At 37.0% G+C, this 16,257-nt stretch overlaps 1 protein-coding gene across 5 annotated transcripts in view; it reads left to right on the top strand.

Moving 5' to 3' along the window:
• Positions 1-656: 656 nt before the first annotated feature.
• LOC149792354 (solute carrier family 49 member 4-like) overlaps positions 657-16,257 on the top strand; it is a 47,573-nt gene continuing 31,972 nt past the window's right edge. Inside the window, exons 1-4 of one of the 5 annotated variants that reach the window (XM_089970930.1) lie at positions 657-748; positions 5,276-5,568; positions 6,758-6,848; positions 8,597-8,760. In XM_089970930.1, the coding sequence (XP_089827056.1) occupies positions 5,277-5,568; positions 6,758-6,848; positions 8,597-8,760 (547 nt within the window). In that variant the 5' untranslated portion in view covers positions 657-748; position 5,276. Of the gene's footprint in view, positions 749-874; positions 961-1,206; positions 1,843-5,275; positions 5,667-6,757; positions 6,849-8,596; positions 8,761-16,257 lie in introns of those variants that run through there. The other 4 variants (XM_089970928.1, XM_089970927.1, XM_089970929.1 and 1 more) reach the window with 4 other exon arrangements.

Raw genomic sequence — 16,257 nt, 5'->3', positions numbered from 1 at the left:
ATTTAGAAAAACACAAACGACAAAAGATAAAGTAACAAAAATACTAAACAAATTAGAGAAACTCTCGTTAAGTTAGAGGTTTTGGTTTAGGTTAGTGACCTAATTTTTATTTAGTTTTTTCGTATGAGGTCTTAGTTTTTAAAATGACTTTTCAGCAAAAGGTCTGTACGCTCTCTCTCTCTCTGCTGTTCCAGGAACAAAGGGTAAAGAAAAACTTGTATGCTTAGAAATTTCAAACCATTCCCTGATTTTTCAACATGCGCTCTTTTTGCGTTTGATACCGAAAGCCAAATTCATGTTCTTGATTTTACAATTTGAAATTGAGACAAAAATTGGTATTATTCGTGCATTTCTTGACAGAACATGTTCACCTGACAAAGATTATTGAACAAGCATGTACTATTCTTAGTAATGAGTTGAGAATATGGGAGGTTCGTTTTAGTATTAAGCGACTGCAAAAGGTCGTCCAAATCTTTGTCCCTCTTCATCATAAACTCACGAATATAACCTTTTATCCAATGTTGCAATATAGAAGTATTGATATACTATGTATATCGCTTTACTGCCTGTTTAAAATATAACATGTTTATTGTTACACAGTCTGTGATGGTAATAATTCCCCATAGATAACCTCTTGATTTACGCCGTCATGTGACTCCATAAAAGTCATGTGATAGTGAGCTACCCTCTGCTCATCTCTTGAATATATACCCATTTATGGGTTAAAATCTGGGTCACACAGCCTCAGGTATGTGCTGCATTTTGTTTTTGTATTTTATATGCTTCCTCTACAGAGCACATGACTAGGACCATAAGTATGAATCATCAAGGTAATTAAAACTTCATAAACGCCATTGCCCGTTTTTTGTTGTCAGTACTGTTGGGGAAGGAACATATGGCACTTTTGTCTACACAAAACGACTGAAACATATTGATGACACTCAACTTCATGAGAAGGGAGTGGGTGCAATTAATATCTTTTTTGTTTCAAACAACGTAAACGAGCTCCAGTTGAAGTAACATATACGTATAAACGAATTCATATTGTTTTACATCCGGTACTATCTGTATCAGAACGCCCCCGTTTGTAATTGGGATAAAATAGCAAACTGTACTGTGTTCATGTGGAGGATCGCATTTCTATGCAAATCCTTACAAAGCCTTTTAAGATGACGAGCATATAAGTACACGTGATCTAAAAGTTTGTATCCCACTTCTAGCCGCTAACTTGAGGACAGGGTTGAGTTCACAGGGGCTCGTATCGTTGCTTACAGTTTAACTATCAGTCATACGTATAGTATACAAAAATATGATTATTTTATATTAGGTATGTATGACCAGGGCCGGAGCTACCATATAGGCAAACTAGGCAGCCGCCTAGGGCGCTGATTTCAAGGGACGCATTTCTCCAAATCATCAACAGTTTTGAAAAATAAATTTCAGTTTTATTGAGGGTCGTTTTTCATCCTGGTTTATTTCATGCAGGGACAAATAATCGGGTAGATTCAGCCTGACCGAAACACCAGGCTGACCGGAACAAGCAAAATGAGTGAGTGAAAATCACGCGTATACGAAAATTTCAAATGTTGAAGAAAAAAATAAAAAAATATATTGTTTATAAATTTTGAAATTGATATTTTTCGGCCGGGGTGGCGGGGGTTGCCAGAATCTAACCTAGCCTAGGGCGCCAGATAGTCTGGCGCCGGCCCTGTATGACACATTTAAATTGTAAGCAACAACACGAGCCTTTGTGGCTGATCCCACAGGTAGATCCCATTTTAGGGTAATATACACGAGGGTGCTAGCAGCTAGCACAGAACCCAGGGCACATAATTATACAATGTACTAGTCACAGCAATTTTCCTTTCCTTGGGCACTTAAATGTACATTTGAATGGTATTGGCAAGGTCCAATATTCACTTAAATGGTATTAGCTATGTCATGTATTCATTTGAATGGTATTAGCTATGATAGATATTCACTTGAATGGTATTGGGTAAGACCAGTATTCACTTGAATGGCATTAGCTGTCAGATATTCACTTGAATGGTATTAGCTGTCAGGTATTCACTTGAATGGTATTAGCTATGTCAGTATTCACTTGAATGGTATTGGCTATGTCAGGTATTCACTTGAATGGTATTGGCTAGGTCCAGTATTCACTTGAATGGTATTAGCTGTCAGGTATTCACTTGAATGGTATTAGCTATGTCAGTATTCACTTGAATGGTATTGGCTATGTCAGGTATTCACTTGAATGGTATTGGCTAGGTCCAGTATTCACTTGAATGGTATTAGCTGTCAGATAGTCACTTGAATGGTATTAGTTATGTCAGATATTCACTTGAATGGTTTTATAACTATGTCAGTTATTCACTTGAATGGTATTAGCTGTTAGATACTCATGTGAATGGTTTTATATCTATGTCAGATGGAAGAATCACTTGAATGGTATTAGCTATGTCAAATATTCACTTGAATGCTATCGGCTAGGTCAAATATACACTTGAATGCTATTGGCTAGGTCAAATGTACACTTGAAATGATATATTTAATTGTAATTGTGATAACTCCAACTTAGTTTTCTTAAGATCAGTGGCGTCACTCGGGTTGGTGCCACCCAGTGCGGTAGCTCATGGTGTCACCCCCATGGTCCTCCTTCCGTAACAGACCATACAGAATCCTTAGTAATGTCATTTTGGTGTCACCCCCTCGGATGGTGTCACCCGGTGCAGTCTGCACCCTCCTCATCCCCCTAGCGACGCCACTGCTGTGCCTGCTAGTCATGTATTTAACTATGATCGGTTATCTGCTTATGAAATCCGACTAGACTGAGCAGTGTGTGCTCTGTAAAATTTGCAATTTTTCATTTTGGTGTCACCCCTCTGAGATGGTGTCACCCAGTGTGGTCCGCACCCCCCACACCCCTCTAGCGACGCCACTGCTTAAGATACATAAAAGTGCACAAATTAATGGAGAATGTAGGTCTTTTCCTAGGTGTACTAGTACATACCTACACAAACTAATGGAAACTGTGGGTCCTTTTCTCTTCTGGTATATACATGTGCAAAAAGAAGGGGAATTTAGATCCTTTCACAGGATTACTGGTACATAGAGAGATGAAGAAACAAAGTGTTTCACTGTGACTATACCCTTTTAAATGGGTGATAAAAACACTAGAGCTATTTGATTTTAGCTATGGGAAAGATTAGTAACTGAGTCTGCCTTGGATGCATAAGGTTGCAGGTTCGAACCCCAGACAAGTCATACCAAAGACTTATAAAAAATGGTACTTACAGTTGTCTGGCTAGGCGCTCAGCATTAAGAGGTTAGTGTTAGGACTGGTTGACCTGTCTCAGCATAATGTGACTGGGTGGGACATCATGCTACATGTCTGTAGCACGATGCCTCAGTGCTAGAAATCACTATAATCTGTCATGCTGTAGACATCGTAGTGATATGACTGATTTTTTTAAAAGCTACATTACAAATCCAAATCACACACACACACCAACTATAAACAATACAATAATTAACTTTACAAATCAGACATACACACATGCCTACATAATTATTACATTTAATGATGTAATAAGTAGCAATATGACTGAAAATGTGTTAATTCAGCTATATTATAAATACAAATCACACACACATACATACACATACACACATGCTTCTATGGTAACCTTTGATATCTTGCATTTGTTATGTGCTTAGGTCAAAAAGGTCTAGTGCGATACAACACACACTTTAATTAATGTTCATTTTCAGCTTGATTAGCCATATTTCACATGACTGAATAAACTAGCATTTTTTTGAGAAGTACTTCATGCTTGCATCTTAGGGAGTAGAATATTTCTACATGTATCTTCAACAGGCAGTTAGGGGTATATAAACTTAATACTCGGTGATAAATTGAAAAGAATTAATCTACAAGACCAGTTCCCTCGGATGAGTTACGAAGATGACAAATCAGAGACTGGGGGTGTCAAAATCCACTGATTCTGTTTGCCTGATGACATTGCACAGTATTGTAAGGACCATAATTTCACTGTGCTCATCTACTTTGAGTTGATCTTATGCATTTAGATTGCAAGATCATAATGTGGTCATTAAGGATTTTCCTGTGATACAGATCCCAAATTTACATGAAACAATCAGGAAAATAGGACCTCTTCAAGAGGTCAGTGATACAATTCGATATCTAATACTTCCCACTATGATTATATAATTTTGAAAATTCACCTGGATCTCCCCAAGGACTGACTTCCACAATCATACTTTTGTAAAAGTTTTGCCCTTTTTGATTTGTTCTCGAGGCAATTTCACTGCTTTTCATGTACTTAAGCATTATAAATTCTAGTTAGATTTCACCTAAATTTTGATGACATATAGAGATGCAATAGAAATGTCACTCATATGTCAGTGTCTGAGCCTGTCTCACTCCTAACCAAATTTGCACCTACCCAAACCTGGGATGCAGATTAATAAAACTTGTTCAGTTTGCTTCTTTTTTGTTGTTGATCCATGTGTCTTCTAAAAAGAAGTTAAATACAAATAATTACTTGGTCATCTTTCAGTCTGCAGATGTCTGTAATAAACTTGGAACATTTTGACTGAGGTGAATCAATGTATGAATCAACAGTATGTCCCTGTTTCTATTTCACAGGGGTAAGAAATGATAAACTTGGACCCTGAATATACAGGGAAATCTTGTATCATTTTAATTTAAATTGCTACCTTCTAATTATAGATCTTAAATGTATCTGAGCTTATTAAACTTTACAAATTGGGTTAGGGTATTTATGGCACAAGGGTCAATGATGTTGTCAACAACATGGGTTTGGTTGGACAAGGGGTTTAGGTTTTTGTTGACATTTAACAGCTGACTACTTTTAACTAGAATCATTGAAGTTCACCCCCAACCACCAACCCCAACCCCATTCCCTTCCACTCCACTATGACTGAATCCTGTACTGCATCAAGACTTGACTGAACTGTGCAACTCTCTCTTGTAAAAAGTGAACACCTACAGTCACATGACAGTACTAATGTACCTAACCTGATTTGTCAGTTAAATTGAGCACACAGAATGACCAGATATGATACTTATACAAGCTCATCAGGTACTGGAAGTTTGAAAACCCTGTATTTCAATCAGTGATGTTATAAAAACTTTTTCATGGATACAGATTTCTAGACTGTACTTAATGAATCCATCCATCCATCAATCCATCCATCCATCCATCCATCCATCTTTTTTTTTCCACAGGATGTCTGACTGTGATCTGGAGAAGAAACCTCTTCTTTTGGAGAAAAATGGAAATGTGCCTACACAAGAAGCCAAGATAGCTGTTTTCAAACGTCGATGGTATGTGCTGGCAGTCTTCTCCTATGCCAATGCCATCCAAGGGCTGATATGGAACACATGGGGACCAATAGCACAGACCTCTGAGGCTGTGTATAAAGGGTGGACCGATAGCACCATTGGAATGATGGCCAACTGGGGAAATATTTCGTACATTGTATTTGCGATACCGATGTGTTACTTTATGGATAGGAAAGGTACAATCACGTTCTCTGCAGTATATGCCTGACTTTGTGTATGCCATTTTACTTTCCAAATGAATAAAGGAAGAAATAAGTAAATAAACAAATACCAGGTAAGTGGATGCAATGTGAGATTATTGAAAAGCAAAGTGTAGGGAGGGAGGGATTTAAGGTTACAGGTAAATCAGCAAATTTAAATCATTTGAGAAATGCAATGAAATAACTTGAAAATCAGCTTTTGAGGAGGAGTCCAGAATGGAAAAGTCAATGTTGAAATTTTTTCTCATTCTGGTAATTCTGTTTGAATATACAACCATAGATGATTAGCTTTATCACATGTAAGTGTTGTCAGGTTTTACAGACAGCAGGTACTGTATATACTAGAATACAGAGCCAGATTGGCACATCATTTGATTCACCAGCAGATCTGGGTCTCTATTGTTTGTTAGGTCTAAACAGTAAACAGCAATATAGATTCTGATGTTTAATATGTGAGGGCAGATCAGGGTCTAAGTTGTTTGCAAGAGAATCTGACTTATATGTGAATATATATGGTACGTGGGAGAAATGAGAGGAATTTTACACCTATGATAGATTTCAGGAAACGATTTTACAATGAAATTAATTTATGGTAAGAAATTGTAAAACAAGTTTAAGATCCATACAAAATTATTTGCACATAATGGTTATGATTAATCTTGTAATGCTCCAGTTTAAATATTATGCATGAATCTGGTACAAAAAAAATAAATGTACATATTTGCAAGGTTTGTGAGTTTCCATTCTCTTGACATCCTTGGCTTTGTAAGTTCTTTTATTTAAATGGACCTTTAATGTCTTTTATGCCTTTTGAATTTTATATTAGAAAAATTGTGTTCTGTGAAAGCAAGCTTGAAGATAGTGAATACTGAATTCATGGAATTCTAACTTTGATAAGAAAAGTAGCAAAATATTTCAGTTTCTGAAAATGAGCAAAAATACAAGTTCTGCTGCAAAAATTGTGGTGAATGCTAATAAATGTTTCAGCATTGTGGAAAATACAAAATTTGGGCACCCAGCAATATGATCTCGAATAACATCTGCAGATTAAAATCCATAAATTTATTCTCACAGGCTGGTTTTGATTAATCTTATAATGCACAAATTTCAATAAAATATAATGAACAAATCCAACACTCATAAAATAATTGTACACCTTTTCAAGGTTTACGAGTTTCTCTTCTCTTGACATCCAGCCTGATGCTGATTGGTGCAGGGATAAGGTGTATCACACAGGAACCTCCCATGGCCACATGGTATGTTTTATGTCATTCAACCTTTTCAGCTTAATATGTGTTTTTATTTATTTGGATGTTTTCACTACTAATATAAAAATCAGGTACTTTCAGAAGCACAGTATAGGGGGCAGTGAACAAAATCCAACTCATGTGTTATAATATATATATTTGAATTTACTTCAAACATGACTCTTGAAAAGAATGGTTTCTTCTATAGTTTTGACTACTGCAATTGACCATCCAACAGTATACCTGTAGTAACTGTATTTTGATTGATATATTATAGACTACATATGCTTTATGAAAAAATTAAAAATTAAAACAATAAACTTTAGGAAATTATTTCATGAAAGGCAAACTCCTGGTAGAAAGCTGACAAAAACTATCCGGAGATTGGATGAGGTAACCGTTCATGTAAATTACACAGTACAGTATTTATCACAATAAGACTTTTATGTGAGCATTATTATAGTCAAAGTGGTAAAATATGAAATATACAGTTCATATAATCTACTACTACTTAATTACAAGGGTTACATGACAATACCGAGTGTGAAGCATGTTGTAATGAGATTGTGAGGGATTGCTGTATCAGACAGTCATTAGGTCTGTGTATTAGCATGAGAGTGTGCTTCAGATAGTCATTAGGACTGTGTATTAGTGTGAGAGTTTGCTTCAGATAGTCATTAGGACTGAGTATTAGCATGAGAGTGCTGTATGAGACATTCAGTAGGCCTGTATTAGTGAGAGTGCTGTATGAGACAGTCACAAGGTATATGTATTAGTGAGGAGTGCTGCATCAGACACTCATTAGGCCTGTGTATTAGCATGAGACTGCTGTATGAGACAGTCACAAGGCCCATGTATTAGTCAGAGAGTGCTGTATCAGACGGTCACTAGGACAGTGTGTTTGTGAGGATTACTGCATTAGTCACAATGCCTGTGTTAGTAAGAGAGTATTGTATGAGACAGTTACTAGGCCTGTGTATTAGAGAGGATTGCTGCATCATTCACTAGAACTGTGTATTAGTGAGGATTGCTGTATCAGTCACTAGGCCTGTATATTAGTTAGGAATACTGTATCAGACATTCACTAGGCTGTGTGTTAGTCAGAGAGTGTTGTATCAGACAGTCACTAGGCCTGTGTATTAGTGAGGAGTGCTGTATGAGACAGTCACAAGGCCAGTGTGTTAGTGAGGATTGCTGTATCAGACAGTCACTAGGCCATTGCATTAGTGAGGATTGCTGCAGCAGACAGTCACAAGGCTTGTGTATTAGTGGGAGAGTGCTGTATGAGACATTCACTTGGCCTGTCTATTAGTCAGAGAATACTGTATCAGACAGTCACTGGGCCAGTGTATTATTGAAGAATGTTGCATTATACATATACAAGGGCTGTGTAGTAGTGAAAGAGTACTGTATGAGACAGTAACTAGGCATTTGTATTAGTGAGAGATTGCTGCAGTTTTTTATTACTAAGCTAGTACACTTGATTAGCCAACTAACATTTTGGAATTCATTCAGAGCGTTTTATATGTTTGGACTTGTGATAGGACATTTAGGAATTATTTTGGGAGTTCATTTATAATAATGTCTTTTTGAATTTTCTCTTTGTACTCACGAGAAATAAATTACTTGCTGAATGTTAAAAAACATTTTAAGATATATATATATATATATATATATATATATATATATATATATATATATATATATATATAATATAGTTTATTGACATTGTTATACTTATGTATTTAATTTTGCAGGTTGATCTATGTGGGACAGACAATAAATGGTATAGCAGGAATTGTGCCTTTTGGAGGCCCAGCCTTAGTAGCATCGGTTTGGTTTCCTCCAGAGCAGAGAGCAACAGCCACAGCTATCTCCTCATTTTGGAACTTCTGTGGAGTTGCTCTTTCTTTTGTGATAGGTACAATGCTCATTAAATGTTCTCATTTTAAAAACAGGGTACGTGAATATTTTTGTCTCTTCATTTGTGTGCTGATTCATTTGCTCAAAATAAAATCTTTATGAAAAACGTCTTTGCATAGAATAAAGTCTTGGAAATATGTGTATAGTCACTTACTCCATTTGCATAATGTACACTAAACATAATATGTTTATATTTACATTTGTTCTGTCAAATTAGGCCCTGAAGTTTCAAAACTGAGCAGAATACATGAACTTGTGCTCAGATTTGCAGATATATTATCTTCAATAACATTTCTGTGAGAGAAGTGAGAGAATCACTAAAATGATGGGTGTCATCTACTTGTTTTTCTACAATCATGCCAAATTTTTATTAAATTGAGCAACTCTTAATATGATTTTTAAATTAATTTTTTTTTACTCTGAGTCAGTTTTTATGCTCAAAATAGTTTTGTGACTACAAGGCCAGATCATAAAACAGGATTTGAGTCTGAGACTTAGTTTCCACCATCAGCCAATCAGAAACTAGCTTTTAACACTGTGTTTTCTATTGGTTGAATTGAATTGTGTACCAGTCTGAGTCAGATGTTATTGGTTCTGTTTTACATCTGTTAATTATTAAAATATGGGGATTTACATTTTCGTTTGCAAGACATAGCTTGCCTGCAGTTTTTGATATGCAAATGCTTTCTTGGTTCACCAAAGATAGAATAATGTACCATTGCTCCAGCTTGTGACAAACAGAGGGGTTCCACCACTTTCCTTCCCATTTACTCCCATATCCCCTCCCTTCTGCACTCTAAAGCCTTTCCCTCACTTCTGCATTCCAAAGCCTTTCCCACCCTTCTGCATTCCAGATTCTTCCCTCCCTTCTGCATACCAAATTCTTCCCACCCTTCTGCATTCCAAATTCTTCCCTCCCTTATGCATACCAAATTCTTCCCTCCATTCTGCATTCCAAATTCTTCCCTCCCTTCTGCATACCAAATTCTTCCCTCCCTTCTGCATTCCAACTTCTTCCCTCCCTTCTGCATTCCAAATTCTTCCCTCCCTTCTGCATACCAAATTCTTCCCTCCCTTCTGCATGCCAAATTCTTCCCTCCCTTCTGCATTCCAAAGCCTTTGACCCTGCTTTGCTCCAGATGACTAGATAGCCTTTCTCCATGAAAATGAGTAATTTCAATTTGTTACATATTGTTATGTTTATATATGTAGGATACAATTATTTAAATATAATATCTTCAGTTTTTACTTAATGATAGAATGAAGGTCTAGATTTGATCATCAGTAGCAAGTTTGGTTCATTATATAAATTGCCTCATATGGTCCACAATGTTCTGTTTCCTTCAGGCAGTGCACATGTTATAAAAGGTGCCCCATTAGCCTCATCTCAGAAATTCAGTAAAAGGTGCCCCCGAGGCCTCATCTCCATAAGAAATTTGAATAGCGTTCAAGCTGTTGTAAAATGTGCCACTTTCGCTTAATGGCCATTAGAAATTCAAACAGTGCTTCAGCTGTAGTAATAGGTACTCCTTTGGCCTCATCACTTATAATTCAAACAGTGCTCCTGATGTATAAGGTGCCCCTTTTGCTCTCCCCTTTGTTAGAAATTCAAACAGTGCACCCATTGTAAAAGGTGCTCCTCTGCCCTCACCTTTGTTATAAATTCTCAGTTAACACCATACTACTAAATCACTATCACGTATTATTCGTTTTTACTACAGATATTAATTATTTTGTTAAATATTAAGTAAAATTAAGTAATCGTTATTTTAAGCTCTACTGGATATAGAGCTAAAAATAGTATGGGATGGTCCGTTGTCCACTGTCAGTCTCACCCAGTATCTATCTATCCATTAGAACAAACTTATGATGGGTACTCCCTCCAAACTAATCTGAGAACACACCTCACATTCATCCCATAGCCTGCTTAGCATGAGGTGAAAATGGTGCTGCTTGGACATCCAGTATGGTTGTCATAGTGACCACCATGAAAATCATTTTGTTGCTACTCCTGAAGAATGGGTGCCTGGATAGTCATATCAACATGGCATTTTCTCACAAAACAATTCTCATTATGTCCAGTTGGTTTTAAATGAAAATGGTATTGATCTTACATTCGATATGGCCACCACAGCAACCATTCTGATAATCTTGTTACTGCTACTCCTCCTAAATAGAAATCAGACTTATTTTGATTTCTGGTTGCTGCTAAATACAAATAGGACTGATCTCATTCTTAATATGTCAGTCAGAGCAGCCATCTTGAAAATCCTTTTTTCATTACTACTCCTGAATGGATGGTTATATGAACCTGGCGTTTTTACTGAAAACTTCTCATAATGTCTAGTTGGCTGTTAATGAAAATGGTGCCAGATGTATGTACAGTACTGCCTCCACACTGAGCATCTTTAAAATCATGTTGTGTTAATCATGCTGAATGAAAAGTAATACTGCCATGGGGTGTCCATCAGAAGACTTATTATGATAACTAGTTTTTCTTGAATGAAAATGGTGCCACTTCCATATCTAATATGGCCTCCTTTTTTGGCCATCTTGAAAGTCTTGATATTACTGCCCCTTCTGTACAGGTGATTGCATTAACATAAGGTTTTTAAACCTGAAAATATGTCGTACATGTTGTTAAGGTAATTTTGAAAATTTTGATATTTATTTACATTTCTCACAATTGTTGACTTTATTTTTTTCTTTTGACCTTGTGTTGCAACCCAGTGTCCTTAGTGCCAGTTGTTGTTTGCTTTCTTGCACACTGTTGATATTTTTTTCACTTACTTATGTGCTGTGCAGGTAAACTGGTACACCATGTTTATGCATGTGTGTGCGATTTGTATTTCTAGTATAGCTTTAACAATTTTAAAGTCATTTTACTATTATGTATGCAGTGTGACAGTTACAGTGATGTCTATCACTGGGGCATCATTCTGCCGACATGTAGCATGATGTGCCATCAAGAAACATTATCTTGACACCATGTTGACACCAGGTTGACACTAACCTCTTAATGATGATCTGACTTAGTGAGGCAGCTGCTAGTACTATTTTTATTAGACTTTGGTATGACTCCGCGGGGGTTTTCTTTTGAACCGATGACCTTCCACATCCAAGGCGGATGTTCTAACCATTAAGCCACAGAAGATGGAAAAGATAAGGACATGCACGGGATCTGCCTTGAATATATTAGTTGTTGATCTATAACTATGTGGAGTGTTAGTGTATCATGGACAGAAAATATCTTATCCACACAGCTGATATTAGGACTAAAGGCAAAATAGAGTAGGAGTATGTACAGACTCCAGGAACATGCTAAGTTTACATCTGAAGACGTCGTCACTGGCTGACACTTCGATGGTCCCTTCACATTGAAAGTGATGAATCGAATGTCCACAACGATTATTACACCAAGTTAGTTAGAAATGAAAGAATTTTTAAAGGGATGTAAAGTTGTTACTCTTAATTTCTCTGCATGCATAGTTCAAGCTGCAGGTAAAGTAACAAGTACAGAAGGCAGCAACACAGTTGCTGACCTTGGGTGAATTTGTTTTCTTTGCTCCTGTTATATCTACTCTGATAACTTGTAATTCCCTCTTCTAGGCTGCCCAGTGGGCATAAGTCACCTTGCATGTCCAATCGTTACCTTAAGGTCTTTAAGTCTTGGTGCATGGGATAGTTTTGGACATGGATAATCATTTTTGCCATCAGTCCAGGCCATATGAAACCATTTTGGTTGCCAGCCAAACAGGTTATTCATCCATGCCAGTAGTACACTACAATCAGTGACTGGAAATTCATCATTTAGGCAGATTCCACTTAATATACTGGCCGACTACACAAAGTGAATGGCATGCTGAGCTATACAAGGATAGGGTTAGCTGATGCATCGATTTCACTGCATGGATAAATGACGCAGTTACTAAAGCCACTGAGCTGATAACTGGTCTGCCTGTGCAGGCAGTATCTAAGCTGACTGGTCAACACAATTACATGCATTTTGGCAAGGACCATTACTGGTCTGCCTGTGCAGGCAGTATCTAAGCTGACTGGTCAACACAATTACATGCATTTTGGCAAGGACCATTAAGGTCGAGGCTTTAGTGAATTGGAAGAAACAGATGAACATCTTTTCTTCCATATTCTTGCACAATCAGTTAAAGTTGATGAAGTCTCCGAACACTAATAATGATGAATAAATGTGACCCAGGCCTTTCCAGAATCTTTCATTTTAGAAAGCCAGCCATGAATGTCATTTACTCCCACTGGTATATCACATATTCTAGATTTGATCGAGTTTGCTGTTAGTTTTTGGACTGGCTGGAAAAAAAAGGCATTGATAATTCATGAAAATCATAGCCCACATTGCCAGGGTGATTAACTGAGCGATGGGCATCACAAGATGGCTAATACCCTGGCAGCGTGGGTAACTAGAATTTCATGATGTGCAAGGCCTGCATGTGTCTGTCAGCCCTAAATCTGCATCAGGCCTTGGCTTTTCAGTACAATCACATAAGCAGGCTTCACAAGAATTGACTTTTAAACTTGTCTTGTTGCCTGCAATTACTTTCAGGACACACCATTCTAAGCTGCAGCAAACAGACTTTGATCAGCAGATCGATAATAGACTGAATAAAACTCAAGGGCAATTATTTCATTCCCAAGTGGCACCAAGTCCCCGAATTCCATTAATAAAGAGGAAAGAATTCAAGGTATTTCTTTCCCAAACCTCCTAACAGCTGAGATTGACATTTTGACTGACTGCCCACAGCTTTATGATGGGCACCAGACTTCTTTATTTGTGCACTGCATGAATTGTCTTGTTACTCAGTGATGTAACTGGATGAAGCTTGGTGGGATGTGCATTAAGGGAAAACACTCAACAGAATCACTTGAATGAGATGTTTGTTTATAATGAATATTAATGATGAATGAGCCTGACACATTCTGCAGCTGAGAATGGTTTGGCCTGAAAGTAGATGCAGGCTGCCAGGAGAGTTTAAGAGACAACAATGGATATAACAGAATTGTATTGTTCCAAAATAGATATGATCAAAGAATTGAAATTTTAACAAGGAATCACAAATGATCTTATATATCAATGGATTTGATCAATGTATGGAACTAATGAACATATATGACTGATATATGGATTGTTCAATAGATTTATGGCTTGTTGAATATATTTAATCAATGTATGGAATTTAACAGCACACAGTTATAGTTGAATTTAAGGGTTCAAATCAGACAAGCTCTGTGAAGTGCCAATTCATTGACAAGAAGAGGCCCGACTCTTGAAACAGAGTGTCCCATCCACATATCAATTCTTGAAAAAATGTATGCTCTTTGGGACCCCCTTATGAATGATTTGTTTGTTATGAGGTTAAATCGTGAACCACCCAGAGTGGTGTACCTTGAATGCACTCTCAGTCAGTGTGTAGAGGTTTGGGGAATATGCCAACGTTCTCCCCCACTCATTGTCTTGGCAACAAAAATAATATGAAAATTGAGGCGCTTTAGATACAATTTAATGAATAGGATAGCCCCTCTCAACTGAGAATGTCCTGAGTGAACAATCTCCTAGATCTAGCAATAGATGGTCCAAGAGAAAATTTCAATGGGGCCCAGCCTATTCAAACAGAAATAGTAGCAGGTGTTTCATCCATTTACCCCTTCTCACCTGGCTCTTGTCAGGAAAGAGCCTTGTGAAGAAAGGTGTTTCAGCTTTCTGTTGTGGATAGAACCTCACTAGCTAGAAGGCCCTCCACTTTGAAGGTGTATGAGGCAAAGGGGAGAGTTTTCATTGACTACAGCAACAGTATAGTCCCTTAAACTCTTTAATCCCACAATTTTGTAACTTTTTCACTGCTTTCAAGGAGAAAATATTTGCTCTCACTATGACCAAAGGCTACTATTCCACGATATAAGACACATCCAGACAGCACAGTAAAGTGGATATAGTACTCAGCTAGGGTCTATCAGACATATTAACTAACTTTACATCTGAGAGGCCCAAATCTCTCATCCTAGTTCCCAGTTGGTGTTTGTCTTGGGTGCTGATATGACTCATTTCAAATTTGTTTGAGCCATAAGCCAGTACCTTCTTGAATCTGCTGTCATACATATTTCTTGATAACTCTATGTGCAGAATGAGTGAGTTACATTCTGTTTCAGTGGACCCAAACCATCTACGTTCCAGATCTGAAGGTTCCATGGTACTGCAGGATTTGATCGATGCATTCATAATCTACATAAACATACATGGAAGTGTGCCCTGAGGCCCAGCAATTCCTCCATCTCTCACTCAAGCTAGGGAAAGAGGATATGACAAATCAATGGTGGGAAATACGTTTTGCATATTTTGAAATCTCAAGAGATCAAGTATCAGTTTGAAGTCAGCACAGCTTTAACATGGGTGCAGAACAGTGTTAAATTCACTAGATTTGGCTGGTGATTTTACTATATAAAGAAAAATCATTTGTTTCCTTGTCAATTACCCAGGTATTGCCATCATGGCTAACATAACTGTTAGTTTTTCTGGTCAGATATTAGGTTTGCCTTCATACAAAGAAGAATCCTCAATGTGACCAGAGGTAAGATTCTTAGCATCTCCTCTCCTAATACCTATTTTCCTAACACTAATGTGATCAAGTAATGTTTTTGAAGGAGAAAGCAAATTTTTTAGTAAATCATGTTTCTCAGAAAATGATTACTGTTAAACCCTCCCACACTTACTTACAAATGCAAGCATTTTCCTTGAGGTATCGCTCAATCTAAAGCTGGTAATTTGCCATTTAGTGTTGGTGAAGGGAGCTAATGAAAGATTTTTGGGAAGAGTTTCTTCCCTTCAGCTATTAAGAACACAGATAGGAAAGAGGAAGTTTTTCATCTCTCTTAAGTTGTTGGATTTGAGAGGTAATGGAGATTATTTCTCTAACAATAATGTGATTTGGTAAGTATTATCAAAGAAACATAGTTTACTAAAAGATGTAATCTTTTACTATCCCTTTAGGAAAAAACCTATATGCGCTTTATAGGTCACTTGTATTTATTGCTTATAAAGAGCTTATAATTGACTATTTACTTTATTAGTGGATGCATTAAGCATTTTAGTATACTTGTATGTGAAATGTATGTCATTCAGTTACTAAACTTATATGTGAGGTTAGAGTGAATTCTTGCTAAATTAACTGAATTCATTCCCCTTTGCCACTCTCCACCAAACAGGACATATAAATTGAAGTCATCAGATTGATAGAGTGTGTTGCTGAGAATGGCTACCTATGTATGTTTTGTCTTATAAAGATCTGATTAATTTCCATTCAAAAGACAATATCTGAAATGATTCCAACAGTCTGCTGCTTTGAGTCACCACATTTAAAACAGCTCGGTATCAACTTTGTGGCTGGAATAAAACAAATAAGTCATAGACATAAACATAATTTATTCCACAAGTAACACAGTTTTTGTTTCAAACATATGTTTTGAG

Source organism: Sinohyriopsis cumingii, chromosome 9, assembly GCF_028554795.1.
Source record: "Sinohyriopsis cumingii isolate HCF-2022 chromosome 9, ASM2855479v2, whole genome shotgun sequence".
Classification (NCBI taxonomy): domain Eukaryota; kingdom Metazoa; phylum Mollusca; class Bivalvia; order Unionida; family Unionidae; genus Sinohyriopsis; species Sinohyriopsis cumingii.
The sequence above is the reverse complement of the archived record's forward strand: the minus strand, read 5'-3'. Positions and strand labels throughout refer to the sequence as shown.